General features: G+C 49.8%; 15 protein-coding genes across 15 annotated transcripts; 10 read left to right on the top strand and 5 right to left on the bottom strand.

Annotated features, from left to right (window-relative positions):
* Window positions 1-184: 184 nt before the first annotated feature.
* Aud_005519 (fungal specific transcription factor domain-containing protein) lies at window positions 185-2,197 on the bottom strand (the record flags this gene model as incomplete). Its single annotated transcript, XM_043290448.1, has 4 exons — window positions 185-659; window positions 715-1,068; window positions 1,135-1,308; window positions 1,755-2,197. The coding sequence occupies 4 exons, from the start codon at window positions 2,195-2,197 to the stop codon at window positions 185-187; spliced, it is 1,446 nt and encodes a 481-aa protein (XP_043146383.1).
* Window positions 2,198-2,942: 745 nt separating this feature from the next.
* Aud_005518 (uncharacterized protein) lies at window positions 2,943-3,532 on the top strand (the record flags this gene model as incomplete). Its single annotated transcript, XM_043290447.1, has 2 exons — window positions 2,943-2,960; window positions 3,146-3,532. The coding sequence occupies 2 exons, from the start codon at window positions 2,943-2,945 to the stop codon at window positions 3,530-3,532; spliced, it is 405 nt and encodes a 134-aa protein (XP_043146382.1).
* A 426-nt stretch (window positions 3,533-3,958) lies between these two features.
* Window positions 3,959-4,798, bottom strand: Aud_005517 (tyrosine-protein phosphatase; the record flags this gene model as incomplete). Its single annotated transcript, XM_043290446.1, has 1 exon — window positions 3,959-4,798. The coding sequence occupies one exon, from the start codon at window positions 4,796-4,798 to the stop codon at window positions 3,959-3,961; it is 840 nt and encodes a 279-aa protein (XP_043146381.1).
* Window positions 4,799-5,734: 936 nt separating this feature from the next.
* Aud_005516 (BTB/POZ domain-containing protein) lies at window positions 5,735-6,704 on the top strand (the record flags this gene model as incomplete). The annotated part of the gene is made up of 3 exons (XM_043290445.1): window positions 5,735-5,880; window positions 5,940-6,066; window positions 6,135-6,704. 3 exons carry the CDS (start codon window positions 5,735-5,737, stop codon window positions 6,702-6,704), a joined length of 843 nt encoding a protein of 280 aa, XP_043146380.1.
* Window positions 6,705-7,327: 623 nt separating this feature from the next.
* Window positions 7,328-7,666, top strand: Aud_005515 (uncharacterized protein; the record flags this gene model as incomplete). The annotated part of the gene is made up of 1 exon (XM_043290444.1): window positions 7,328-7,666. The coding sequence occupies one exon, from the start codon at window positions 7,328-7,330 to the stop codon at window positions 7,664-7,666; it is 339 nt and encodes a 112-aa protein (XP_043146379.1).
* An 860-nt stretch (window positions 7,667-8,526) lies between these two features.
* Window positions 8,527-8,936, bottom strand: Aud_005514 (uncharacterized protein; the record flags this gene model as incomplete). Its single annotated transcript, XM_043290443.1, has 2 exons — window positions 8,527-8,675; window positions 8,726-8,936. The coding sequence occupies 2 exons, from the start codon at window positions 8,934-8,936 to the stop codon at window positions 8,527-8,529; spliced, it is 360 nt and encodes a 119-aa protein (XP_043146378.1).
* A 1,896-nt stretch (window positions 8,937-10,832) lies between these two features.
* Aud_005513 (uncharacterized protein) lies at window positions 10,833-12,060 on the top strand (the record flags this gene model as incomplete). Its single annotated transcript, XM_043290442.1, has 3 exons — window positions 10,833-11,367; window positions 11,431-11,548; window positions 11,610-12,060. The coding sequence occupies 3 exons, from the start codon at window positions 10,833-10,835 to the stop codon at window positions 12,058-12,060; spliced, it is 1,104 nt and encodes a 367-aa protein (XP_043146377.1).
* Window positions 12,061-13,445: 1,385 nt separating this feature from the next.
* Window positions 13,446-14,224, bottom strand: Aud_005512 (uncharacterized protein; the record flags this gene model as incomplete). The annotated part of the gene is made up of 2 exons (XM_043290441.1): window positions 13,446-13,455; window positions 13,509-14,224. The coding sequence occupies 2 exons, from the start codon at window positions 14,222-14,224 to the stop codon at window positions 13,446-13,448; spliced, it is 726 nt and encodes a 241-aa protein (XP_043146376.1).
* A 1,583-nt stretch (window positions 14,225-15,807) lies between these two features.
* Aud_005511 (uncharacterized protein) lies at window positions 15,808-16,224 on the top strand (the record flags this gene model as incomplete). The annotated part of the gene is made up of 2 exons (XM_043290440.1): window positions 15,808-15,856; window positions 15,908-16,224. The coding sequence occupies 2 exons, from the start codon at window positions 15,808-15,810 to the stop codon at window positions 16,222-16,224; spliced, it is 366 nt and encodes a 121-aa protein (XP_043146375.1).
* A 396-nt stretch (window positions 16,225-16,620) lies between these two features.
* Window positions 16,621-17,787, top strand: Aud_005510 (PP2C family serine/threonine-protein phosphatase; the record flags this gene model as incomplete). The annotated part of the gene is made up of 5 exons (XM_043290439.1): window positions 16,621-16,686; window positions 16,754-16,863; window positions 16,915-17,200; window positions 17,248-17,350; window positions 17,402-17,787. 5 exons carry the CDS (start codon window positions 16,621-16,623, stop codon window positions 17,785-17,787), a joined length of 951 nt encoding a protein of 316 aa, XP_043146374.1.
* A 438-nt stretch (window positions 17,788-18,225) lies between these two features.
* Aud_005509 (caleosin family protein) lies at window positions 18,226-19,223 on the top strand (the record flags this gene model as incomplete). The annotated part of the gene is made up of 5 exons (XM_043290438.1): window positions 18,226-18,438; window positions 18,486-18,710; window positions 18,762-18,923; window positions 18,978-19,070; window positions 19,119-19,223. The coding sequence occupies 5 exons, from the start codon at window positions 18,226-18,228 to the stop codon at window positions 19,221-19,223; spliced, it is 798 nt and encodes a 265-aa protein (XP_043146373.1).
* A 211-nt stretch (window positions 19,224-19,434) lies between these two features.
* On the top strand, window positions 19,435-20,355 carry Aud_005508 (uncharacterized protein; the record flags this gene model as incomplete). The annotated part of the gene is made up of 2 exons (XM_043290437.1): window positions 19,435-19,848; window positions 19,873-20,355. 2 exons carry the CDS (start codon window positions 19,435-19,437, stop codon window positions 20,353-20,355), a joined length of 897 nt encoding a protein of 298 aa, XP_043146372.1.
* A 677-nt stretch (window positions 20,356-21,032) lies between these two features.
* Window positions 21,033-22,598, top strand: Aud_005507 (uncharacterized protein; the record flags this gene model as incomplete). The annotated part of the gene is made up of 1 exon (XM_043290436.1): window positions 21,033-22,598. One exon carries the CDS (start codon window positions 21,033-21,035, stop codon window positions 22,596-22,598), a length of 1,566 nt encoding a protein of 521 aa, XP_043146371.1.
* A 41-nt stretch (window positions 22,599-22,639) lies between these two features.
* Aud_005506 (uncharacterized protein) lies at window positions 22,640-23,859 on the bottom strand (the record flags this gene model as incomplete). Its single annotated transcript, XM_043290435.1, has 7 exons — window positions 22,640-22,753; window positions 22,834-23,058; window positions 23,110-23,169; window positions 23,207-23,527; window positions 23,591-23,605; window positions 23,666-23,752; window positions 23,839-23,859. 7 exons carry the CDS (start codon window positions 23,857-23,859, stop codon window positions 22,640-22,642), a joined length of 843 nt encoding a protein of 280 aa, XP_043146370.1.
* A 1,074-nt stretch (window positions 23,860-24,933) lies between these two features.
* Window positions 24,934-26,355, top strand: Aud_005505 (putative stress response protein (Rds1); the record flags this gene model as incomplete). Its single annotated transcript, XM_043290434.1, has 1 exon — window positions 24,934-26,355. One exon carries the CDS (start codon window positions 24,934-24,936, stop codon window positions 26,353-26,355), a length of 1,422 nt encoding a protein of 473 aa, XP_043146369.1.
* Window positions 26,356-26,368: the final 13 nt, after the last annotated feature.

Raw genomic sequence — 26,368 nt, 5'->3', positions numbered from 1 at the left:
TAATGTGGATATTTGTCTAGCTCCGGCTTACATGATGAGATTGTAGAAAGGAATATGCAGAAGGTTTGATCAGTGGCTCATCCGAAGACTGTTAGCTTTGAGACGTTATGAAAGTAACGGATAATCCGAGTTTGGTAATGATGGTACAGGCCTGAGATCCAGTCTGCATATCTCACACACTGAATCACATCCAAAAGCTTTGAGCCAGTGCACCGAATTTCTCATCGTCCTCCGGGCCCCATTTCAAATCTTGAAAGTCCCTGTATAGTGGAATGGTTTCCGGGGGTAAAGTCAAACGTGACTGAAATGCGAGATGCTGCGTGAGCCGGAGGAGACCCTTCGAATGCTCCCATCGCCGAGCCGATACACGCAGCGCAACACAAAGACTGACAAACGCCTCTTTGCTCTCTGATGTAGACAGGTCCTCAAGCAGAGTGAGCAGCGAGATCGTTACCCACTGGTTGAGGGGCGCAGAAATACGGTCCAAACCCCATAATCGTCGACGAAGTTCAACTAGCCGAGCGACTTCCCGCGCCGCTTCAAGGCGCATGGCTCGGGCTCTTGCATTCGAGGGGGCACTAGTATTGCGCATTCGTACACTTGCCGAGGACTTTTGCGAAAGGCCGTACAGTGTGATCATGATTGTGTGGTAGTATATGCTGTTCCCAATAAGTGAGACGAGACATTGTCAAGGGTTCGATTGATAACACTCACTGGGTGCCGAGGACCTGCGGGGAAGACCTCTCGGTATCACTCGGTCGCATGCAGGACGGTACATGGGCCTTCCAAGCTTCAAGGCGCTTCAACGAGGCTTCAACACTTTGATTTACAGGCTCGGGTGATAGATCTTTCCGGTCTCGGGAGAGCAATCGGCATATGTCATTGACAATCACAGTCAAGTCGCAAATGCAATTGCTCAAGCATGATTCATGGCTTGTAGTAGCTGGCTGGGAATTCGGATATGGAGCCCAGTGCTCGCCCGCGAGACCTTCAACGTGGAGCACGAGCGGCCGCGCACGTTGTGGAATCCCAATCAGCGACCGGCGCTGGTATGTGAGCAGATTTGCCCTGGACGTGCCAATAACTTAGAACCACCCGGTCTGACGTGAGAGTTCTCAATCATATAACACTCACAAAAGAATATTGTACACCCCCCAAATCGCTATGTTACAAACATTGTCATACTGTTGCTCATCCCCGCTGGGTTTTGGCGAAGCAGACGGGTTAGAAGAGGGGAAGTTGCGTAACGCGTTCACTATTCGACCCTCATACACTCGAGCTAGGTGGTTGTCACCGAATGTACACGTGCTATGAACGGTTAGACGCAGACAAGTCTACACAGAGAAATTGCGGACGAGGATAGCAGATTATCGTTTGCGTTACCATCTCCATAGAACGGCTAATCCTTGAATAGTGGTCAAGCCGAGTCGTCCCCCCTCCTCGTGGAGCCTCTGTGCTTGCTGATAAAAGCATCTAGCCAGAGAATGAGATCTGTTGTTTATGTAGCTTCCGTTTTCGTTGTGAGAATCATCCAGTAGTGCCTACGGTTCCGTCATAAGGATCATCAAATCACGGGGGAAACCAACGGTTCACTTACGCAAGCGTCGGCTAATATGGCGTTCACCAAGAAGGGTGAGCAGTATTGACATACCACATTTCCCGCCCGCATGTCTCGTACAAATAGGCTACGGTCAATACACGGAAACATGGAATGATTCCAAGTAAACCAGAGTGACACGAGCTCCGAAACAAACGCACTGCTGCACTGGATCACCGTCCATGGCTTCGCGGGAACGTTGAAAGAACGAGAGTGAGCGACCCGCTGTGTCTTCCGTGACTCAAACGCTGGCCCTTCCAAGTCAAGAAGAAGACGAATCTGACGCCGGAGCCCCTGCACCTCGGACGTGTCTTCGATTGTACCCAGTTTCAGATGGTCCGTTATATACTCGCGAATTTCTTGTAGTGAAGCATGACTCCGAATCATATTCACGAGGTGAGAGACATGGCGTTCATTGCTACCGCGAAGAGCGCTCACGAGCTGGATTAGAAGCTCTTGGTCTTGTTCCATCATTGCTGCCTTGCGCTTGAGAGCCCCTTTTCGTCGTAGATCACTACCTTCGTCAACAATGCATTCGACTCCATCTTCGAAACACCGTGCACAAGGCCGTCCACTGTCACACTGTGTCTGGTCAGCCATGGCTTCAAGCAAGTCAACGGAAGCTGATATTGGGGTATCATTTGGATTAATAATTGATAATCTTCAGCGCCCGAGTCAGGGAACTTGCAATTACCTTTTGTTTTCTCTCCCGACATGCGACACATGCTCTTGTCTGCTTTCGCCTCGGTGGTAGGGACATTGCGCCTTAGATTAGCTAGGAAACCAAGAAACAGCGTGTATGAGTTGAACTTGTGAGAAGTTATCGCGTAGTCCATATGCCGATGGAGTCCCTGACGTTTTGGGACCTGTGGTTTGAAAGACGGAGATGCAATCAGAAACGGGATATATCATTGTGGCAATATGGTGGTGTGTGACTGTATTTGCCGCATCTCGCTCCAACCTGGATGGAAGAGGTAGATTGATAAACTTGTCTTTGAAACCAAGACCCCCTAGCAGCTCCAGATGGCATTAGGTGGATGGATGAAACATCCGATGCATCGTCCACTTGGGTTGTGGATTGCAGATCATTGCGTCAGTCATTCTCAAAAACTTGGAGCTGGCAGCTGAGATCGGCAGCATGAAAACCAATGACTTTTTAGCCCCCCTAGTCCTCAATGATGGTATTTACGAGACATGACTGTCATAGCCTTCACAGCCCAGTTAATGACAGGCTATTTGTTCTTATGTTGGCGCCACATCCGTCGCGTGTCTTTTGCTATTCAGAAACCCATACCTCTTGAGGATACTCACCCCATTTTATGATCGACCCATTTTTCTACCCGCAATGTCAGATCCCTTCAAGGTCCGTTCCTTGGCTCCAGCATTGAGCTCAGATGGCCAAACACTGACGGCGAAACGCACATTGAGTTCAAATCGAACTCGTCGTAACGCGTCTTTGTCATGTTCGGCGTGCAGGCTTCGGAAAACAAAAGTTTGTGTTGAATAGACAATAGAGTGGCTCATGTTCCTGCTAACCTCTTCAAATAGTGTCAGGGCGGACCTCCATGCGAGAACTGCGTGAAATACCAGACGGAATGTCGGAGAGAGGAAGACAAAGATGGTCGCCGACAGACATCCCTGAAGCGAAAGCTTATCGAACTTGAACAGGACCGCGATCTTCTCGTGCGCCTACTCGACATCATTCGCGACGATGAGGACGTAAAAGTCTCTCAACTCCTCAATCTCATTCGCAGCAATGACGCGCCGGATGAGATTCGACCTTCGGTCGCAGATGAAAGACAGCGGTCGAGACGCGGAATCCGCCCCGATACTGGCCAGGTTGTGAACAAGGACATTTCGTCTGCGCATGACGCTATTGAAACGCGACCTCACCGCAATGTAATGGCAATAAGGAGTCTCTGTGACACCCCATAGTCAATGTGCCGGCAAAGCTTGGACATCGGTTACTGACAACGATGATCTTTGTTTCCCACTCCATGTCGCCATCGATAAGGCTGCCTTGAACCGACAGCTTCGGAACCTTGCACCCTGTGCCTTCATCAAGGAGATCAATGCCCGGCACATACAAATTTCTTACTCTTTCCATTGACAGACTTCAGCGCCATTGCTGCAGAAGCATCGACCCCGTTATACGACCATGAAAGCCTCCTCTCAGCGCTGGGAAGCGGGAGTCAATCTCCACATTTGAGATTACAAGACAATCGCATCACGCGGCGGTCTTCAGTTTCTGCTGTTCAGTTTCTTCTATAAATCTTAAAAAGGCACTTCCAAAACATTGCATTTGTGGCAAATAACCCGCTTTCTTTCCGGAGCGTCGAACTGTTCAGCGTGAGATAAGATTCACGCAGACCTGCTCTCGATAAGATTGTTCTTGAGGAGTTCGATCTCGACCTCAACGAATCCGAGAGACGTCAAGTATCCTTCACCTCCACCATAAGTCAAGTCAAGGTACACAAGGAACGCTCTCATAACCTCTCTTGGTGCCAGGAAGTGTTTGTCAAGGCCTTCAGGTGGACGACCATCAAAGATCGGAAGATCGGGAAGTTTCGCACTCTTTTCAGGAATCAGTCCCGCAATTTCCGCCTCAGAACGGTGGTACTCCTCGATGATATCCTCATCCGACGCACCTAGCAACTTGAGGACAACTGCAATGAAAACTCCCGTCAGGTCCTTCCCCAAGTCATCATAAACAAGAAGAGGGAGGTCGAACCCATCCCGGATGTGTGCAAATATGGCTCTGTACGCAGGCGCAGACACGGTACAGTAGTGCTCATAGATCACCATGAAACTTTCGACTACATCGTGAGAGAGCCGGTTGAAATGTTTAAGGAGTGTTTTTCGGCTCTCTTCCCAACTGATGGCGGGAATATGCTGTATGGTAATGCCTTCGATGGCGATGGTTGTCTTGTTGGAGTTTTCGTCTGAACAAAGGTCGAAGATTTTTCTGATACCAAAGTGATCTCGCAAGGTCTGGAGTCCAGCTTGGGAGACGTTTCTCAGGTTGGCTGAGCGGAAGAGAAACCCCCTTCGCACGCATTTGTTGCCGGACAATTCGTAGCCTCCAACGTCTCGAAAGTTGTATAAGCCTAGAATCTGAGGAGAGGAGGATTCCTGTTCCGGTTCCTGACTCGAACCGCATAGCTTTCCCTTGATGGTACTAAGATGAAGGCTCTCTTTCATGTTGTTGGATTTGTTTATGAGTGTAGTGGTGGTGCTGGATATGAAGTGCTGGAATCTAGTCAATCCAGCAGTTGTCACCGACCTTTATACACCCCTAGCTTGAAGGTCCTCTCAAACTATGTTGTACCACGTCGTTGGCTTTCTTTGTGGCGGTTGGTGCGAAGGAATGAAATTCAACCCTCGACCTGCTTATACTCGGTAGCAGTCTTGATTGACGCGCACTGCACGCGTCAGAGGCACAGTTCCAGGATACTAAATCCCCTGACGTTAGATAAAATCCTACTCAAAATTGCTGGGTGCAATGACGATATTTGAAGCTGTCGTTACACAGTGTTCGTCATCTCCGTCCTTACGCTATAGGAGATATTATCGTCCCCCTTGCTGACCATGACGTACAGAAGAATGTGGAGGTACATACCAGTGGATGCCTGGCAGATATGGCTTCTCACCCTTCGCAGACATCGATTACCTTTGGCAGCAGCCCGAAGGCTGTTCTCCCCTAGAGAGCTTGACTGCATTTTCTACGATGCAAAGGATTGTGTGATCCTTCTCGCAAACAAGGGACGCTTTGGAGCGATTGCTTCATGTTAACTCAAACATTGTATGACCGTTAATACAATAATGGGAGGTCTTCGACAACTCGTCTCGCCATAGCCACGAGTCGAAAGTACTTCCTGTCGCAATGACTACTATATTCAAGAAGTTACTAGGTACAACACAATACACAATGTAGATGGACAGATGCAAAGGCCTGATATTCCGTTAACAGTGATTAAAAGATCGGGCTGAGTTCAAACTAGAAAAATGAGGCGCTAGCTAACAAATTGTGAATGTACTTCTACAACGCTGGTAAAGCCAGGCGCAACTCTCACACTCACGCTTACCTCGCTTCAGTTACCACCTCTGGATGAGGTAGAATTTGCCACCTTTCTCAAGATGGCTCGCACCAGAACGCCTGCAAAAAGGCTAAGAGTCTCAGAGTCCAGCGAAACAGATACTGATGATGGAAAGTTGATGGATTTGACGCGTTCTGATGCAGCGGATGATGAGGCTGCTGTCAAGGCGAAGGGACTTGTCCACAGGTACGGACAAGGTCCATTCTTCTCGTGCAAGTTGCAAAGGTCGACTGAAATAGAACCAGCCAATTCCTCAATCCTGCATACAGCGATCTCTCCATCATCTGCGGTGACAAGCTCTTTCCGGCTCATCGAATCATCGTCTGTCCTCAGTCAAACTATTTCGAGGTTGCCTGTAAGGCGAACTTTGAGGTACTATTGTCCTTGTCTACAAGCCAAGGGATTAAGTGAGTCGAAACTGACAGCGTTCGTACTTACAGGGAGAGAAAGGCGAAGTCAAAATAAACGACCGGGACGCGACCTTGGTGAGAAAGATGCTGCAATTTGTCTACACAGGCGATTATACTTGTGATATTCCTCCAGAAACAGGAGGATCGGTGACAGCGACGCATTTAACTCCCACTGTCGACGCGGAAGAAGAGAAAGGCGCCCCAGTTCTTGTTCCTGATTCACACTTCCACGCTCAGATGTATGCCGAAGGCGACTATTTTCAGATCGAGGGTCTAAAAGCTAAGGCGAAGGAACGCTTTGAGAAGACATTCCTCAGAACCTTAGAAAAAGATTCCTTTGTCGCGACTGTTGGTGAGGTGTACACCTCAACAGCAGAGAATGATCGGGGCCTCAGAGACATTGCCGTCCAACTGACGAGACATAACCTGCCACATCTGAGGACCGGGCAAAATCCGATTCTAAGTGCTCACCTTTTGGAACGTCTTCCTCAGTTCATGTTGGAAATTTGCGTTTCCACTATGGACGAATGTGCTAGGTACCAGAAGCACAGTCCAGCTTGGGCCAAGCAACAATCCCGATTTTGGGATAGTCGGGGATAATTGATTAATTGGTCATGATGTGGTCAGCAGGCTGGGCGACGGTGATTTGGACGTGATAAAACTTCAAGTACCACTTTCCTAATTGAGAGATGCTCTTCTAAATAGTACACAATAGTCCAGAATTGATCAGGAGGAACGAAACAAAAGGAGATCATTTTTACTGTCAGTAAGGAATCCACATTAAATTGCAGTTGAAAGATACTAGTTTAAGTAAGACTTTGTCATCACAGACTAAGGTTAGGGATAAGCATAACTTAAACGGAAATAGGCATGTAACCTTATTATCCGTCCTTATAATGTATAAAGCCGAGGCCCGATAATTATCCAAAGCATGCATGTCTCATTGATAATGCTTAAGAAATGCGACCATTTCCCAAATAGGGATCATATTACCCAACCACAATCTGACAGAGACTTATAGTAATGCTGACACACTGTGGAGAACTCATATGAAGAACCCAGGAAATACATTGATGATAATATAGAGTAGCAACTGGGATGAACTATATAAGGGTAGAATCTCCCTGCTACTTTCAAAGGAACATCACAATCAAAGCATTCCATTAGGACCTTTTCTACTACATTCTCTCATAACTACCAAGGCTATCCTCCACCTCGACAAGATGCATCTTTCACCCTGGGCCTTTGCCACTTTCATTACTGCTGCTACCGCGGCTACTCTCCAGGTCAACTACTATTCCGACGGCGGCTGTTCCAATTACATGACCGAGCTCAAACCAAGCCCAAGCCCTACGACTTGCGTCGACTACGTATGGGGCGGCTCAAACAGCATGAATATCGCCGCCTGCACGTTCCCGAATGGAAAGTGCATCTGCACCGTTTACACCCAGCCGCACTGTAAGGGCGCCCAGCAGACTGTTGTCTACGGTGGGGACAATTGTGCTTCGAACTGGGGCCGCGGATTCTATTCCTTCAAGTGCAGCGTCGAGCACGGCCTCTGAGCAAAGCACCCTTATCATCGGGCCTTGAACCCTGCAGGCCTCGCGGTCCGGTCTTGCAAGGCATTGGTGGTCGCTTGTGGAACCGAGTTGTCATAGCACAGGGAATTGAGGATGGTTTTAGTTGGCATGGCGACGGAGGCGAAGAGTTGGGCGTGATATTACCTTTAAGTCCTTTTTTCTGCTGTACTGAGCGTATGTTAACATGCTTCTGAGAGATATTTGGGTGGAAAAATGTGGAATACTCAAGTCTTGTACCTACTCAAAGACCTGCAGTCCGTCTAGGATTGACACCATCTCTTCTAATCATATGTCCTTGCTATCCGAATAAGAGATTGCGAGCATCGAAGGTCTGCTGATTCCAGTCTGTCCCTCGACAGGATTTCATTAGCCATATTAAAGTAATACGTCTGAGGTAATCAATACCACGGACATCAGACCAGATAGCATGTCCAGCCGCGAATATGTAGGTCTGCCGGACCACATCTTCCCCTGATAGCGAAATACCTTCCATGGCAGACTGCATGTACAAACAGGGTATACTAATCTCTCTCATCATTGCTCCCTTTCTGCCCGGCTTGCCGATGGTACGGTTAACACCTATACTCCGCCTCTATCCGTGTAATGATCTAAGAAATCATAATGGAAAGACAAGTATTCAGACGCTCGCTAAGATCCATAAATTACAAAGCTTAGCACAGTTCGGTAAGAAACTGCTCGACGATCCCTAGTTCCAGCTGGACGTCCCAAACTATGCAATGTCCTCAACCCGCAGATTCTCGCGAGCAGAACCGCCGAGATATATTCCTATCAGAAATGTCTTCATAAACAAGACAATCACTTACGCCTCCGTTAGAGCGCATTTAGTTCCCGCAGACCCAGTGCTTGATAACATCATGCCAAGGGGAATCGCAGTGGAACTTCTGGTCAGATACCCTCGTGCATCCACCAACTCGCGAGCCGTCGGCCTTATACAAGCCGAAGTTGTCGGTGCCGCAGTATGCAAGGTGGTCTATGCCATGTAAGTCCGATATATCAGAGCAGAGCAAGACTCAGACGCACAATTCACGTTATCGATCCAGAAGCTCCTGTCGCAGGGGTTCTCAGACACGGGGGCAAGCAGCTGATTGAAACGACAAAGATCCTGGCCCTCTTTCCAGGCAACGGCGTAGTTCACGCCCGAGTAGATTTGCTCGCCGGTGGCGACTTTGACAGCCGCTGTGCTGCCGACAGCGACGGCAAGAGAGGCGAGGATAAGCTGGGAGACCTTCATGATGGATGTCCGAGAAAGAAGTATCTTGTGGAGTTCAAGATGTTTGAGCGGTGAGGAGCGAGAGATGCACAAAGCAGCAGGGCCAGCAAGACTTTATACTCACCTAGAGACATGGAGATCATTTGGATGTAGTTTAGTGAACAGCTGGTAGAATAATAGATTACTCAACAACTTAAGAGAGATTACTCGACAGCTTGGCAGAATAAATCAATAGTTTCTTTCAAAGCAGGTGAAGAGAGAGGCGCAGAGATGACACATGCTCTAGACGGTCGTTTTCTGTATATCATGCCAAAAATCAATCAGCTGTTGTCTAGAGAGTTGACTACAGCCCCCACGCTCAAAGTGACGATTGTCCTGCAATGAGCGCTCTAAATCAAGACCTCCATGACAGTAGCGATCGAGCCAATGCTAACTCTAGTTAATTCTTGATGTGATGAGCTTGGGAATTCCAGGCATCCGAGAGACGACCACGCCAGCTATCCTAGGAAAACAATAATGGACATTTGATCGAATCTATGAGATTCATAATAGATTAGATTCTTGTGGGGGAACCTATGGTGGATCCTTTGGCATTGCGGTGGTTAGTAATCCTTGAAATTGTGCTGCATCTCAGGCTCTCGGCTACATACGGCTTGAATGCATGTGCAATGCGTATTTCTAACCCATTTAGTCTACGCGACGTGTCCAGTTGAAACTTAGCCTGAGGAGGATGATGTAGCAGCTTCCATCTTGCCTCAAGTACGGAGTAGATTGAAGGCTTCTCCGCTTTATCGGCGATTTGCAGGCAAATCCTGCCATTTTCTTCGATCCTATCTTTGAGAATAGTTCTCCAGAGTTTCTATAGCAGACTGTCTTTCTCAATGTGGGGATGTCTTTACATGAATTCGATTTGGACGTGCAACTCTGGAAAATCTTAGCTGCAATAAACCGCAGATGTTATGTTTCCTCATTTTGACAGTAATGGCAATGATACCAGAAGCAAAACATTGCAAGAGATGTGTTGAGACACAATGAGAGATGACAGGGATGCTAATACTGTGTCCTTATATTAGTCTGGGAAGCGGAATAAGGTTGGGTGGACCGTCTGGCCAGACTCCATGTGCAGGGCCCACGTGCTCAGATTGAGAAAGGATAGGCAGTTCTTTGCCACATTTTTGGGTCGTTTGGTGCAAAACAGGGTGGAGGACAGTGAGGACTAGCTTATTATTATGACCGGGGTCCAGACTCTGTCGAATCAAAGCTATTCCACCATATTCGTTGCATATTAATTACAGTGTGAGGAAATGTCAACGCTGTCAACGGAAGAGCTGACCAATAATATCTGCTCTCTTATAGTTCCCGCCATAACAGGGAATACGAAGCGCACCGTATCCACTTCCCCATCTGGTTCATGAAGGAGAGGAGACCAGGAAGGATCCTCTCACTCAATCTGTGGGTGTCTCTAGAACGTTACACTGACGGCCACTTTCCACTAACTCCATCGAAGAAGGATCACAAAATGAAGATAGATCTCTTGCATTATCGCCTGAATCTCTTTTTTAAACTGATACATCAGACCGCGGTCCCTCGACAGATCCACTGGGGTGAGAATCATTTCCCAAATGGGGGTTTATTCCCCGAAAGCCATAACCCAATTCGGCAAAGATGGAGAAGATCACAACGGCAGAGTGACTTTGCAGCCATTGCCCCTGAACCCAGCAAGATCTTCGCTCAGAGGGACATCTTTGCCGACTACTCCGTATTAGATCGTGCAAAGATGTCAATTTTTGTCATGGGCGACGATGGCATCGCGATTTTCTCCTTCTGCATCTATCTTTCACCCCACCCACCCCCCCCCCAGGCCCTTGATTTTCACTTCTACACTATCTACCTCCATGTCCTGCACCGCAGTTCTTGATGATGGCAGACGCATCAGGCGCTGACCGCGGCTGGATTCTCCACGCGGTCTCTTGGCCGCTGTTCGGGGTCAGCGTTCTTGCCACCGCTACCAGATTCTGGGTACGTGTGCGCATCCTTCGGAGCTGCGGCTGGGACGATGCATTCATTCTGCTTGCATTGATCTGTGCCACCATCAATACTGTACTGGTAACTCTGAGTATCATGCATGGCACTGGGCGTCACATGCGTGATCTATCACACGAGCAACAAATCGCTTCAGTAAAGTATCAACTGCTCTCGCAGGGGTTCCATGTCATGTCAACAAATTGGGGCAAGGTGTCGGTGGCCCTGTTTCTGGTTCGCATTATTTCGGAGGTGAAGCAGCATAAGCGAGCCATGTATGCGGGGATGATCTTTCTGTCTATCATTAATATCGGTGGGGTCTACTCCATCTACGGGCAGTGCACACCTACTGCAAAAGCTTGGGATAATGACATTGAAGGCACCTGCTGGCCAGCGGGGGCTCAGAGAGATTACGCTTTTTTTCAGGGCTGTACGTATGGCACGGACGGACGGACTTTTGTCTTTAGGATGTTGCTAACCGGAGACGCTGTAGCTGCCTCTGCATTCAGCGACTTCGTTCTGGCGGTATATCCTCTCTTTACCATCAAGAATTTGCAGATGGCCACCAAGGTGAAATTCGGACTCGGCTTCGTGCTCTCGCTGGGTATCATGTTAGTCATAATTCCCAGCCTCTATTTCCTGTATGCTGTGCTCTAACGACGATACTACTAGCGCGATGGTGGCTGCTATTATCAAGACCGTGCACTTGGCGGCGCTGTCGGCTAGAGCTGATTATACGTGGGATACGCTCACTCTAACGATCTGGGTCGCAGTCGAACAATATCTCATTATTCTGGCCGCTTGCATTCCCGCACTCACGCCTCTTTTTAACATCATTGTGCGTCGGGTAACCAGCAAGCGGAGCAAATCCAAATCAACTCCCCACGAGCTGGGAGGAAGTGACCGCAAATTGAGTCGTGGCCCTCAACCCTACCTGCCGTTTGCAAGCGTGGGGCGAGAGTACGTCGAATATCCCATGACCTGCGTCGGTTCAGCGAACGGCTCCAAGCGCCGTAGCAGTGACAGCGAGGCGCTCATTACGATCGAGCCTAGTTCACCGAATGGGATCCTCAAAACAACCGAGTTTCATATTCAGGGGACGGTACGATACGCAGGAACGTGACGATCATTTCATGTATTTCAGATTATGTCAGACTATGTCAGATTAATGTCAGAATATTCAGAATTATGTCCGGCATCGCATCCACCATTTAGGCGCAATGCATGGGTAATGGCTTAACTGTTTCGAAGGTACCTTGACATCGGAGATGTTGGAGAAGTGCAGATACGTCAATGTTCCAGCTCACTGATACCAATGGATTGCTTCGACCTGCTCACCTGCACTCATTGTGTATTCCAGTGGCCACCATTCATAGGCAGCGAGCGTATCTTCAAGGGCGAACGAAACTTCTAGCCGACTTGATAATACTGCCATAAGTGCAACCGAGTGGAGCGGAAGCCCTGTTTCTCACGTCCACAACCCTACAGCCGTTGCACTGTATATCTCCAGGTAAACACAGTCACGGTTGGAATATCTTCGACCCTACGATAACATGAGTATGTGTCAGAACTTTATCGCGATACAGAAAGCGACAAAATACCTGCACCTCAGAGAAGTCTTGTCCGACGGTGCAGTAGGAGAAATATGGTTCGGTTTTGTAATTACCTCAAGGCAATGAGTGATAGCTTTCGACGCTAATATCCTACCAGTCCGTGACACGGTTCGCATTGCTAACCGTTTTGGGACTGTCTGTACTCACGGAATTCATATCTGGAAGCTACGCAGCCTTGCTAGAGTTCCCAATGGAACTTCAAGTCTGAAGCGTTGACCAGCGGTAACTTCTGCGTCTTAAGTTTTCATTGTGCTTTTTGTCGTCGGAACAGAGAATTTGAGGCAATTTGTTCAAGTGAGCAGTTTCTAAGCAATGATGGGATGGACTCAGTTTGAGGAAATATGACTATGCGAGTCGCAGAATAGGGAGATAATATGGTTCTGATCCATTTTATATATCTATCCACGGGACAAAGCCGAAAGACCCGAGGGTATATACCGTGGTTCACTCGAAGCTTGTTTAGCTCGATTTGAACTTTTGGGTCTGGTTTGTTGTGTTTATGAGGGACGATCCACGGTTGGTGTGGAGTTCCGCTGTTTGGAACTTTTGTCAAGCCCCAGAGGTGGTTTATGTTATGTTGGCTAGTATTGTGCTAGAAGTATGTTACGAGCCAGATCCTTACAAGGTTAGTAAATAGTGTGCTGCAAAGTTCCAGGATGCATAAATATATATTTCCAGCAAATGCGAACCGATGGCCCTAGAGAACATTCACAATAAATGGACTGAGACAAAAAGACAATTGGTTCGTCTATATAGAATTGAAAAGATTTGTACAGTGGCGAAGAAAGTAGCAGGTAGTCAACCACAAATGTATAGCAAAAGTGAAGAGAAATCAGAAGAGCGACAAGATGGCCGGGTGGTCCACTGGTATCCCATATTATAGTACCCTGAATTCTTACCAGAATCTGTGCCAATTATTAGCTTGAATCCACTGTATCAAAGAAAGCGAGTGACATACCTCACGACATCAGGGCAGATAGACTCTCCACCATAGGAAGTCCAGATAGACTGTTCTCTGACAGGAACACCAGTATGCGCAGCATTGATCATCCATCCGTCCCGGATGAAGATACCGACGTGGGAAACCTTGTTCGCGCAATCACCGCCGGTAGCCCAGAAGAGCAGATCGCCCTCCTTGGCCTGAGAGCGAGGAAGACGCTTGCCCATGCTCGAGTGGTACTGCGTCTGCGCCGTGCGGGGAATGGTCTTCTTCAGCGCCTTGCAGACGGCGAACTGGGTCAGGCCGGAGCAGTCGAAGCCGCCACCAGAGGGACCGTTGCAGCCACCGCCGCCCCAGACGTAAGGGAGGCCCTTCTCCTTCTCGGCTGCGTCGACGATGGCCTTGCCGGATCCGCTGCCGGAGCCACCGCCGCTGCCACCACCGCTGCCGTCATCGCAGTGCTTCGTGACGTAGCCGGTTGTACCAGTCTTGACGTAGTAATCAGCGACATAGCAGCCGTCGGAGGTCTTGTCCCAGAGCGAGTCGCCCTTGACGTCGGTGCCGGGAGCTTGGCAGACAAGGGTGACCTCATGGCCTCTGGGGTAAGTCTTGACAATAGCATGGTTGGTGCCGGGACCCGAGCGGCAGTTGACGCTGTCGCCGTTGATAGGGTAGGCGCTGACGGAAGGAACGATAGCTGCAAGTGATGCAGCGACGACGGTGAGGTACTTCATTTTGGTGAGAGGAAGTGAAGAGGCGAACTTGGAATGGGTGTTTTTGATTGAGGTTCGATGATGTTGATGAGGACTCAGACACACGGGCAGATCGTTCCTTTTATAGACATTGAGTCTTGTTGCGGCTGCTTCGTGGATCACTGAAATGCTCAGAGAGTCTGTTGATCTGTTGATCCGAAGGAGCACCTCTCGTATTCCCACAGTGTCCAAACATGACCTCTCGTGTTCCCTAGATTCAGGGTCCATGGGATGGGGCCAAGTGTCGTATCTGCGGCCAAGTTTAGAAGCGTTACATTGACTAATATTCTAGCAGGTAGAAGCGTCGAGATGCTGCAAGTGCCCGGCTCGTAATGCTCGTGTTCCTGGCATCGCATGGAGTAGGAAGCCTCTAGGAGTTGAGCAGCAGGGCATGCTCTAAAAATAGATCTAAAAATAGCATCCAAGAGAGCACAAGCTCTGAAGCTTAACTCAACAAGGCCATCGTTGCCGTTCTTCTCGTGTTGCAGGTTAGTCTGCAGATCACCACAGCGAATCATGGCGGAATACGAGATCAGACCATCAAAATACCCCAGGGGTACACTCAACTAGTATGTATCAGGCTGGCCTAAAAACATAGTTCTATCCGTATTCATTTGAAGTCTTGAACCCCTGTTGTGTGGAGATTATCAGGTTGCGTTGATTCCTTTTTGAGAGTCATTCAGCGAGACTATTTGTGCGGGATTCAACACGATGCCTGCAGATAAACTCGGGTCAAGCAACAAGCGAAGCATTCCTGATTTCTTGACTGAGAGTGAAGCTCTTGGTCCCTATCGAACTGGTTCTTGACTCCTTCCTGGATGCGATGCAACCTTGAAATAGAAAGCCTTCGCTCGTATTTTGATTAAGTGGCTCACTGGTAGCATGCTATCTCGGTTTTACTGCATCACCTGTTCCTGCTCGGTAGTATTGGTTGAGTAAATCTCCGAGAGATGATCTGTCAGTCTCCAGATTCGATGTATTGCAAGCTAGATCTTCCTTTTGATGGCATTGGAAAAGTATGCTTCGCCAAAGCAGGGCCCAGTGGTATCCATGTTATTCTTGTCTTCATGACAAACAGCAGAAGTCGGATTTCCAGGTGTGAAGCTGGCCTATAGACTAACCTGTCACACATACTCAAGACTGACTGCTCCGATGCTCGTCGTGCTGTAATGGAAAGTAGAAGTTCTCCGGGCCTGGCTATGTCTTCCCCCATTTGTCGGCTACGCATGTCTGAGTATGAGGAGTTACATAAGGGTAGTACTTGATAGTATGTTCAATGGCGATGATACCCTGCAAGACGTTCACGATCGATTGGAACACTACAGCTGGTCTTGAGGAAGGCATAGAGGGCTTCAAGAAGGACATTGCCGTCTAGCCAGTTTGTTTAACCATTAATAGATCAGGCAGTAAACACCAAGCTTGTATCCTGCTTCAGGAGGGATGACAACCCAGTGACGGCGAATTGAAGTCATCACCCGCCCAGGTATATATAACCACATAGCCAACAAATCTACTCCAATCAGCCAAACAACTACGACACAATCATCTTCATCAGAATCATCAAAATGCCTCCAATTCGCATTCCTATCCCTCGGTCGTTCAGACCTTACACCCGTAAGTGACAAAGTGATCACCTCATCGTCAACCAGCACTGACAGAAATTAGACGCCCGATTCCTCGCCACAAAACCATCTGGGAATCCCATCTCCAGCAACCCCCAGGCTCAATCTATCAACAAGTCCCGCGGGAGAGAGGCGGGCCACTCCGACGAAGCGGATACACGGTCGGTGCAATCCCCGGTCTCGATGCACAGGGCACAACCGTCGGAGGCGCACGAGAGCGAGGAGCAAACAAGTGCGGATGCAATGATCAAGAATGACCCCAACGAGCCGACAGAGAAGAAGAGGGAGAATGTGGAAAAGGTGGGGAGGAGGAAGATGGGGCCGGAGGATGAGCAGAGGTCACGTAGGCCTCGGGTTTAGCGATGTATACCTATTACCTTACTACGTACATCACTACATTAAGACCGTTGAATGCAGACAATTGATGATATGACGTTGGTAGTATATAAATGTAAATGAACATAATAATATTTCATAAGATGAAGCTGGTAGTTAATGCATGGAAGATGGATGACATCACACTTGCGTAGTCTACATCTTATCTTATTCTTGGCTTCTTTTTTTATCTGACAGGGACAGATCAGGATATTTTAAAGGCGAATCATGATACCTGCTTATTTTATTTTAGCTCCTGACACGTCGTAGATCTTATGCGCTGTTGATGCCATTTTCTACTTTACTACTACTACATCTACTGTCTGTAGATAAACACAACTGCAGAACTGCAACTCGACTCTCCTAAGAGCAAACAGCAAAATGGGGCCTCTATCAAGCTCTACATCCGACGATAAGCTTACCCTCAAGGATGCGGGAGGGAATAGTGTAAGCCTAAGCCTGAGCCTAAGTCCAAGTCTACTGTCTGCTGTCTATCAGAAACTAAGAAAAACAGGCCCTGGGATCTCGACCCTCGCAGCAAGACCAGTACACCATCCTCCTCCCCGCGCAGAACCCCTTCAAGACAGAAAAGACTCTCCTCTTTCTCGGAGTCTACGACGGCCAGTAAGTATCCACGCGATCATGAAATCGTCGTGGTAAATACTAATTCTGCAGCGTAACATCCGACGTCGCCCTCCACGCCAAACATCACCTTCACCGTCTCATCCTCGAATCCCCTGAAATCCGATCAGGCAACTATGAGAAAGCCATTGAGGACGCCGTCCAGAAGGAGGACAAACTCTTGCTCGATCAATTCAACGCAGGGAACGAGGTGTTTGGCAAATCGGGCTCAACCTTCTGCGTCTGCCTGGTGAATCTCACCGATGGGGTTCTAGTTGTGGGAAACCTAGGCGACTCGCACGTTCTGCTCGCCGAGCATTATCCCAAGGGCTGGGAGGTGGTGAGTTATCATTACTGTTTGGTCAGACGGCGCTAATGCTTTTGTAGAATCGCGTCACAAAAGCACATAAGCCGGGCTCCGAAGCTGAAAGAGAACGCATCAAAGAGGCTGGGGGAGTTGTGAATCGGGAGCTCGGATCCCCACGAATAGGTATTTCTTTCCCTCTCTCAGTGCCATTCAATTGCTAATGCGCCGGTACAGGCGCCCTGAATATGTCCCGCGCGCTCGGGGACCTCCAGTACAAAGCGCCGCTGATCAACGCGGAAGAGCCCTTCTCGCTTGAGCAGGAGATTGCCGGGTTCAACCCGGACAAGGAACAGGGGAATCTGCTATCTAACCGACCGGACATCTCACGGATTGAGCTCAAGGAGGACAGGAAGTACATCATTATTCTTACGACGGATGGGGTGACGGATGAAATGGAGGATCGGAGGATTCTTGATCGGGTCGTAGCGCATTGGAATTATGGCACGCAGGCCGAGGGCGTCGCGGGCAAGATCACGACGGAGGCGACGGGAAGGCCGATGAGCGATAATGCGACTTGTGTATGTGCTTTTATTTATGGGAGGCAGCATGATTCCTCTTAGCATGGCATAGCATATAACATAGCACAGCATAGCATAGCGTACGATGTGTTCAGCAACTCCCAGACTATGAGACATGGGAGACGAATATACCCAAGCTAATTATTGTACTTCTTGCCCTCTGGCTATCTATAAATAAACTCATTTCTGTCTATGATATGCGAGAATCATATGTTCAATTAATATCAGCTCCACTCTTCAGACTATAAAATGACATCACACCAGCCCCGTACAAACGTCACTCTATCTGATAAACAAGGTGTTTAGAAGCTATTCGATATGAGTGTAGCAAAAGATAATACAAAAGTCGTGATTGCCTGATCAATTCGCATGTGATTCTCCTAGTATAATACTTAACTGCGATCCATCGCCCTCACCCTCACCCTCACCATCGACATACTCAATTCAAATTCCTCCCTTTGAACGTCCTAACCACACAAAATGCCCAGCGTACCAGACCTCATCCCCCAGTCCGACCTCAATAACGACAAAATCCAAACAACAGCCCCAAACTGCCCCGTCACATCCCAACGCACCCCCGCAACATCCACCGCAACCTCCATTCCCAACCCCGGCATCGCCCGCGCCAATGCCGCCATCTCAATCGACAATCCCAATGGCGACGCAGACTACATCGCCAAATACGGCGACTACGTCCGTCCCTTCCCCCCTAACTCCATAGAAACAAACTGACCAGCTAGACCCCGTTACAACAACACGTCCTCTTCTGGGACCGCGACCACGACGGTCAGATCTACCCGCTAGACACATACAACGGCTTCCGCGAGCTGGGCTTCAACATCCTCTTCTCTCTGCTGGCGATGCTGATCATCAATTTGAATTTCTCGTATCCGACGCGGTTGGCGCATTCGGTTATTCCGGATTTGTGGTTCAGAGTTTATGCTGATAGTATATACAAAGCTAAGGTGAGTTTCTTTCCCTCCAGAGACCGGATGGAGCTGACGAGAGTGATGTAGCATGGTTCCGATAGCGGGACGTATGATCCTGAAGGACGGTTCATTCCGCAGCATTTCGAGGATATGTTTGCCAAGTATGATCGGGATCAAGACGGGACGTTGACCCTGGGGGAGTTGTTTGAGATGATGCATGGGAATCGGTGTGCGACGGATCCATTTGGCGTAAGACTTTTTCCTCTGTATTTGATTGAGAGAAGTTAAGCTAAGCTCTGGCAGTGGGGTGCTGCGTTCTTTGAATGGGGGACCACATGGCTGTTGATTCAGCGTGATGGACGGGTCTACAAGGAGGATTTGAGGGGGGTTTATGATGTATGTTACTTGACAAGGTGTGATGGTGATGATGCTAACATGCTACAGGGATCGATATTCTGGAAGATCCGTGAAGAGAGGAAGAAGGGGGGTTGGAAGCAGGGGTATGGTGTTGGAGGGGATGGGTTCGTGGGTGCGGTCAAGATGTACTGATATCTATGCATATATCCTGAGATCACAACATATGTACAAATGCATCATGCTACATGCTGCCCTCCTTCCTCTGAGCAAATTACTCCATTGGGGTGAGTTGGCATTTGGATTGTCCCTATTCTCATGGATCACACCCTGTCCCAGCAGTCCGGTCTTCTTGTCTTGACGTCGGCTGCAACCACCATTCGTACTGCAAGCTCATCTGGACGTCATGCTGCTAGGCAGACTTGACCACGCCTCCATTTGCGAGTACCTGCGAGCCGAGACCCGGCACCCGTGGGATCCCACACCCCAAAAGCAGGACATTTTCGACCCAGCAGACGAGAAGACCTTCGAGAGCCGCATCCTCCTCGAAGTGGTAACCAACTACGTCGTCAACCATGGCAGCAATCTAACCCACCATGATAGCGTGCCGCACCATCCACGCGGACACGCGATGGAGCTGACCCGCCCCCTGGAGCCTTCCTACGAACGCTACAGATACCTGACTGTCATGGCGGGCCCCAGCTTCAAAAATATCCAGCGCGTGCAGCAGATCCACGGGTCGTCCAACTACATGGCTGCGTACAAGTTCAATACCAGCGGAAGTATTGATTCTGCTCTGGTGCCTACCCTGGTGCCCGATGTCTGAAAGGACAACGATCGCCAGAAGGACAGGCCAGACGAGTTTACCCACGAGGATTACCTGTCGGTGGACATGACATATTTTTTGCGGGGGATCTACATCCCCAAGAAGCGCTATCACTGTCCGCGCTCGAACTGGCTCGTCTGCGTCTATACTCACGTCGACTTCCGGCGGAAGCACAGGCTAACGACATACACGTATACGCCCGAGCAAGACGGGATCCCGGATGGGGAATACACGCGCGAGGAACCCGATCTGCCGGACCGCGAGAAAGAACGGCAGAGACGTGAGCCGGATCAGTGGCCCGTTGGGTTCCGAATCGACACTCAGGAAATGGTCCAGGGCGAGCCGTCGCTCGGCTGGGGCGTGAAGCCTGAATGGACGGCTCGGTTCCAGATTGATGCGCTTCGTAATCTGCCGAATGAGGCTGATGCGCGGGAGTGCATCAAGCTTTTCGATAGCGGTGGGGCCTCTTTTGAACTTGCGAGGTTGAACGATTCCAGCTGATCCCATTCGGACAACGGTATCATCACGATGACTCATCTGTACCCAGGTAAAAAGTTAACTAGTTAGTTGACTAATTGCAGTGTCCCTACCCAAACAATGTCGGAATCCACGCCCGGATATGGATCACCTAGATTGCTGATTGTTTCGTGCCAGTCAGATTGCCCCCATAAATTGCCAGATAGGGCTTTATAGCAATTTAGACCTCTTTTGTGACTATCGGTTGAGCCATATGTCTACTGGGCCTTCGTTTCCAACAGGTAGTATGTACCTAGCAAGTAAGCACTGATAAGGAAAACATCTCTCCCCTCATTTTACCTCGTAGCGACATCTAAGTTTACCCTGCACTTTCCAGAGTCTTTGCTCCCCATATTTTGTCAAGGAAATCGGATGAAACCGGAAGGATGCCAGAATGGCTATTACCAGTGGAGACTCTTCCACTGATGCTCAGCCTTCGCTCAATGTATCCTCCCAATGCGGGAATCGTCCTTGCTAACATTTTCGTCGTGGACATCTTTGGTTCAGGGGAATCAGGCAGAAACCAAATTCGGCTTCCAAAAAGGGCCATATTTTGCGAGTCCACTCGGGTATTTGCGAGAAGGGCTGATGATAAAGAGACGCCCTCCCTACCCTGACGGATCTGCCTCGTATTCACCTCTTCTCCCACTCCTACATTCATCATGGCCCCTCCCGAAATCCATTCAACCTTCTCCGTCACTTCGGGCAGCCTCTGCTTCGGGGACCTCGCTGAAATCTGTAAAGGGGCATCCAACGCGATCCAACCATTTCCCAACGTGAGACCGAGGGTCGGTGGGACTGTCAAAGCCCATAAGATCGAGTACAATGTGGCGGCGGAGAACGGAAACTGGAATGTCTACCAGCTAATCGACCGGGAAAGAGGCGGCGTTTCAGGATGGTTTGTTTGCCATTCTACCACCGTCGACGACCCTGGCCGGGAAATGGACAAGATTCTCCGAGTCTCCGGCTCCCCCTACGAACCAGACAGTGGAAGCAAGATGAATAACGACAAAACAGCTGCTGAGGGGATCTTTGTCATTAACCGATACGATTGGATCTCCTCCAGCAGAAATTTCGATAGGGACGAAAATGATGCCCAGTCTCAAGAAGGTCCCTTTGACGCGAACATGTATGGAAGCGCAGCCGGCCTCATCGACCACGGCCAGGCCATATCCCAAGTGGACGCATGGCGAGCACAGAACCCTCGACCAGCCAAAGAGGCCATCATCGCCGACAGCGGAATCTGGATGATTATACCACACGACGAATACCATTACGGTCGCTTTGGGTTTAATGACGACCGCACCGCGGCTCGGTCTTTCCTCTTCTTCGCAACGAACACATATTTCACTCAGACATCCTTCCGCGGCGAAGATCAGGAAACATTCCGTAAGAAAGAGTCCCACGAAGAAAGATTCGCCCGACGTCTCCGTGAGGGATACGACTTTTCTGGGCTCGAAGAGTTGAACGAGCGATGTGGTCCTCTTACTCAGGAGGAAGAGAATGCAGGGATTTTGCGCTTGTATCCTTTGCGACCTCCCGAGGAGAAGTGGTTGGGTCCATATGACAAAACAGAACACCTGTTTTCCCCCGAGGAGTTTGTCTTTCTGCTCCATCAAGGGCCGATTTTGCATGACCCATCATCGTTCAGCGCGTGTGTGGAAATAGATCGACCCGGAAGGGGATTGAGGTTTGTCGAGCAATTGAAGGAGCAGGTCTGTGACCTTATCAATGAGATGACTCTGAGTTATCTGGAGAGTGTTGTATTGGGTGTTTTGCGCTCCCAGATGACTCTGCCAACGGGGTTAGTGTCATCACCCGCAACTGCAGCTACGTCGTTCGCAGCTGCTCTGTTTCCCCGTCACCAGGATCAAGATCGCGGGAGAACAGGTGATTTTATGCTGTACGAATACTTTCTGAATGCGCTTCCTATGAAGGGGTTTGAGACTGCTGGCGTGGCGGAAAAGATAGAGACGTTTTTCAATTCAAGGCTAGGGGAGGATGAAATCAAGGTAGGAGAAAGGGAAAAGGAGATAATGGAGAAGTTATCTTGTGTGATGGTTCTTCTGGTAATGCTCTTGCTGGATGGCTCCGCTTTGTGTGCTCGGGACTGTAACAGAGATGCAATCGTGCCATGGGATGTGCGGGTAATAGTGTCCGTGGGCGATCTTTGGATGTTCGAAATGTTCCAGTACTCGAGGGTGTTCTGGAAAGGGCAATCCAGTTAGATATGCGTATGATCAGACTTTTCTTTCCCGTTCTGAGATATCTACATTTGAACGGAAGACAGAGCATACCCCCTGTTCCCGAATCGGAAGATGTAGTAATCCTGCGTAAGGGGCAACGACGTCGCAGGAGCCACGTCGAACACTTCACCGTCGGCCTTGACTGTCGGCAAAACCAAGCCTCGTTAGAGAATGTGATAAATGTGTGGGTGGTCAGTCATGAACATGCTAGACTTACAAAGGTCTCCGGGTCAACCTCCATCTTGGGCATCTCGCTATTGTACTTCATGTGCTTTTTGCTTAGGGGCACAGGGTCCGGTTTGGGAGTCGGCTGTATCTGCTTTGTGTCTACCGTTCGGCAGTGCTTGACGGCCTCGATAGTCTTTTTCAGGCCGTATTCGTTCTTGACCTTCTCTTTGGAGGCCTGCGAGACGAACATGATTGACGTCCGCGGTACGTGGGGCTACAAGCTTCAGCGCACAAGCAGTGGTATCAACTGACAGGAATGGCTTACCGCGAACTGCGGCCGCATCATCATGGGCTCAATGGTCGGAATTGATCCGTTCGGGTCGCCCTAGAGAGTGTCAGAGACTCGCAGTTGCACTTGTAACAAAGAGCTTACTCCTAGAGAGACCGTAATCATTCCACTCTTCAACACCTGCAGCGGCTTGGTCCCAAAGCTGATCCGAAGACGGGAACGGATCGAACGGCGGCACAGGCAGACCGCTACCGTACAGCGCCTTTGCCAAATCCCCCTCTTCACCGGCGATAGGGTGCTGCACCGTGACGAGGTACGTGCCTGTTGGGAATGTCCCTTCTACTTGTAGCTGGCGGAGCGTGAACCACACAGAAGGGAGGACATGTCGCCCGCCCAGGACGGACCGGCCCAGGGCCATGAGATCCGCCACTGCATAGTGTCCGTCGCAGATGAGCTATATCACGGTCAATTCAGGTCTGTAACAAAGCTAGCTGGGTGGTCTTGCCTCGTGGAGAACAGAGAAGATCAGCGCCTATGGTCAGCAGTCATTAGCGAAACGATCTAACATAACGGGGCAGCAAGGGTTACGTACAGCAGCTTCAGCGTTGTTGAGTCGGATACCGCGTGATAGACGGCGTTGAGCCAGATGTCCGAGATGAGAGATGGTAAGCTTATCCAACTAGTAGCGAGAGCTCTGTCAGCCCAGGTCCAGTCTTGACAGCAAGCAGGAGCGAATCTACGGAGAGTTATGTATATACTCCGTACCTCCCTGGGAATCAAATGCATCCTCGACACCTGGCAAAGCATCCTACCAATGGCATCTACAGGAAAGACATGGCAAGCTTTGCTTTTTGCTTAACATTATGCTTGGTGTCTAGCAGCGGGGTATTTCAAATCTTGTAAGAAACTCTGATGGTTCTTCTTCGTATTTATATTGTATTTTACAAATCTCAGAAGGAGTAGAGTATTTGCAACACTTGGTAAGATAACGATGGACTGGCCCGAGAGAATTCGGCAGCCGATTCCACCAATCTCCTAGCAGCAGATATGGCTGTGCAGGCTTCTCCCCTCTGGTGGCTAGTATTTCTACCATGTTAGTGTGGCTTGAGGCGATTCCCAGATTAAGATAAATAGGTAGACAGACCACTGTTAGAGCATCGCCATGACGTAGATTCTTGGCAATCAGATAAGGTCGATATATCCGACATAGGATTGCACAGCAGTAGAAAGGGTAATAGACGTGATTTCACAATGACATTCATTCTGCAGACTCGTTACAGTTCATGATTCAGGTTACTTTCGGGTCAGCCTTGTTTTCGGTTGCGGTCCGGATAGAGAAACTAACCTCCGCGTCCGCGTCCGTGGCTTCCCCAAAGCCGGTTGTACCAGATCCGATCAAGACGTTCCCTGTTAATGCAAGGAAATACATGGAGTTTCTTGGTATACTGCAATTTGTGCCTCCTAGTTTAGTGATTTCCTTCAGCCTTAAGACTATTTTTGGATGTATTGCCGTCCTGGCAATCAATAAATAAGCTCATCTATTGAGAATGGCGTGCATTCGGCACTGCATATCCCGGCACCTCTCTAAAGCCAGAAGTCAACGGCCCAGTTCTGCAGACGCTGTAGCTCTGGCATCCGTCATCATGCAGTACTGACAGCAGGTTTAATAGCCATGACCCACTTGGTCTGTTCTTTCCAAGCTGGAGTCAGTACTGATTGATAAGTCCACAGGGCTAGATCCATAGTCGTATGTAGCATGAAAATGCTGCTACCAGTTCGAGACCGGATGGCTATAAAAGCAGTCAAGTGCCCGGTAAACGTGAACTGTGAACCGTGATCCAACAGACTCCCAACATCAAGATGAAGTCCCTCATCTGGATACTTGCCGGCTCTGCCGTAGCCGTGCCCCTTGCGTCCGACTTAGGAACAAAGGCTATTGACATCCCCGCCATCGAGACTCAACCGCCCCGTGGTAATCAATCCGGTGCGGCCCCTCCGCTGGTCAACAGTGCCACGAATGGCGTCACCACTCATGGACCCTACTCGGGCACCCCGACCACCACCGGCGCTGAGCAGTATCCCTCCACGGTGGCGGCGACCATCCCCATTCAGCCCAATCCGACCGCCACGTACTACAATCCCAATGGCAAGCTGACCGAGCCCATGCCCATGCCATACATGCCCGCCGGCGGTGTGGGAACTAACGGCACAGTGCCCGTGTACATGGTGCAGAGCGACTACGACTACCAGTCCGTCGCCCTGGGCGTGCACCAGGAATACATCGAGCTGGACCTTTTCCACTATGGTCTTGAAGTCTTCAGCGAGCAGGACTTTCTTGATGTTGGTCTCACTGTCGAGGACCGCCGCCTGATCGAATATATGGCCATCCAGGAGGCCGGCCACGCCACCCTGCTGAGCAACATGCTGGGCGCGTCCGCTCCACGACAATGCACGTACAACTATCCTTTCAAGACGGTCCGCGAGTTCATCGACTTCAACGTCAAGCTCACTCGCTGGGGTGAATCCGGCACCTGGGGCTGGCTGAGCCATCTCAACTCCAAGGAGGTCGCGACCATGGTCGTCGAAGCGGAAGCCATTGAGGCCCGGCAGCAGGCCATCTTCCGCCAGCTTCTAGGCCTCCAACCCATGCCCGTGTGGTTCGCTGCCGGAATCCCGCAATCCTGGCACTGGACCTTGCTGGCCCAGTATATTTCTTCCTGCCCGGAGAACAACACTCGGCTGGTCTGGCAGAATTTCCCCAACTTGTACGTGGTCAACCAAGCCAACCCCAACCGCATCAACCCCAATGCTACCGCGGCATGGGAAGTCGTCGGCAACCGCACTGGTGATCCCAGCAACTCGACAATCCCAGAGGCCCAGTCCTGCATCCACAACAATGTCACGGGCTACAATTGCGGCCCCGCCATTAGTCGCGACAAGTATGATCCACTCACATTCCCCGGACGCAAAGTCGAGCTCACCTGGGATGAGCCAGGTCGTGCTGTGGGGCCGAACAACAGCTACGTCACCTCAACGACGGCGGGTCAGCCCTCGTTCGTGGCCTGGTTGTCGCAGTTAAACTTGACCTATACCGAGTTGACTGTAACCGGACAGAATAAGGGATATACCTATCAGCCGGCGAGTGAGGTTTTTGAGACGGATCTAGCCCTGAACGGCACAGCTTTTATTGCCATCACCGATACGAATATGTTTGTCACGCCGTACAACCTGACCATGTTGAATCCGCATATCCGTGCTTTGGGATTGTACCAGGCTGGTTGATAAAAATTGTTGC

The sequence above is a fragment of the Aspergillus udagawae genome, assembly GCF_001078395.1.
Source record: "Aspergillus udagawae IFM 46973 DNA, scaffold_4, whole genome shotgun sequence".
Taxonomy (NCBI): domain Eukaryota; kingdom Fungi; phylum Ascomycota; class Eurotiomycetes; order Eurotiales; family Aspergillaceae; genus Aspergillus; species Aspergillus udagawae.
The sequence above is the reverse complement of the archived record's forward strand: the minus strand, read 5'-3'. Positions and strand labels throughout refer to the sequence as shown.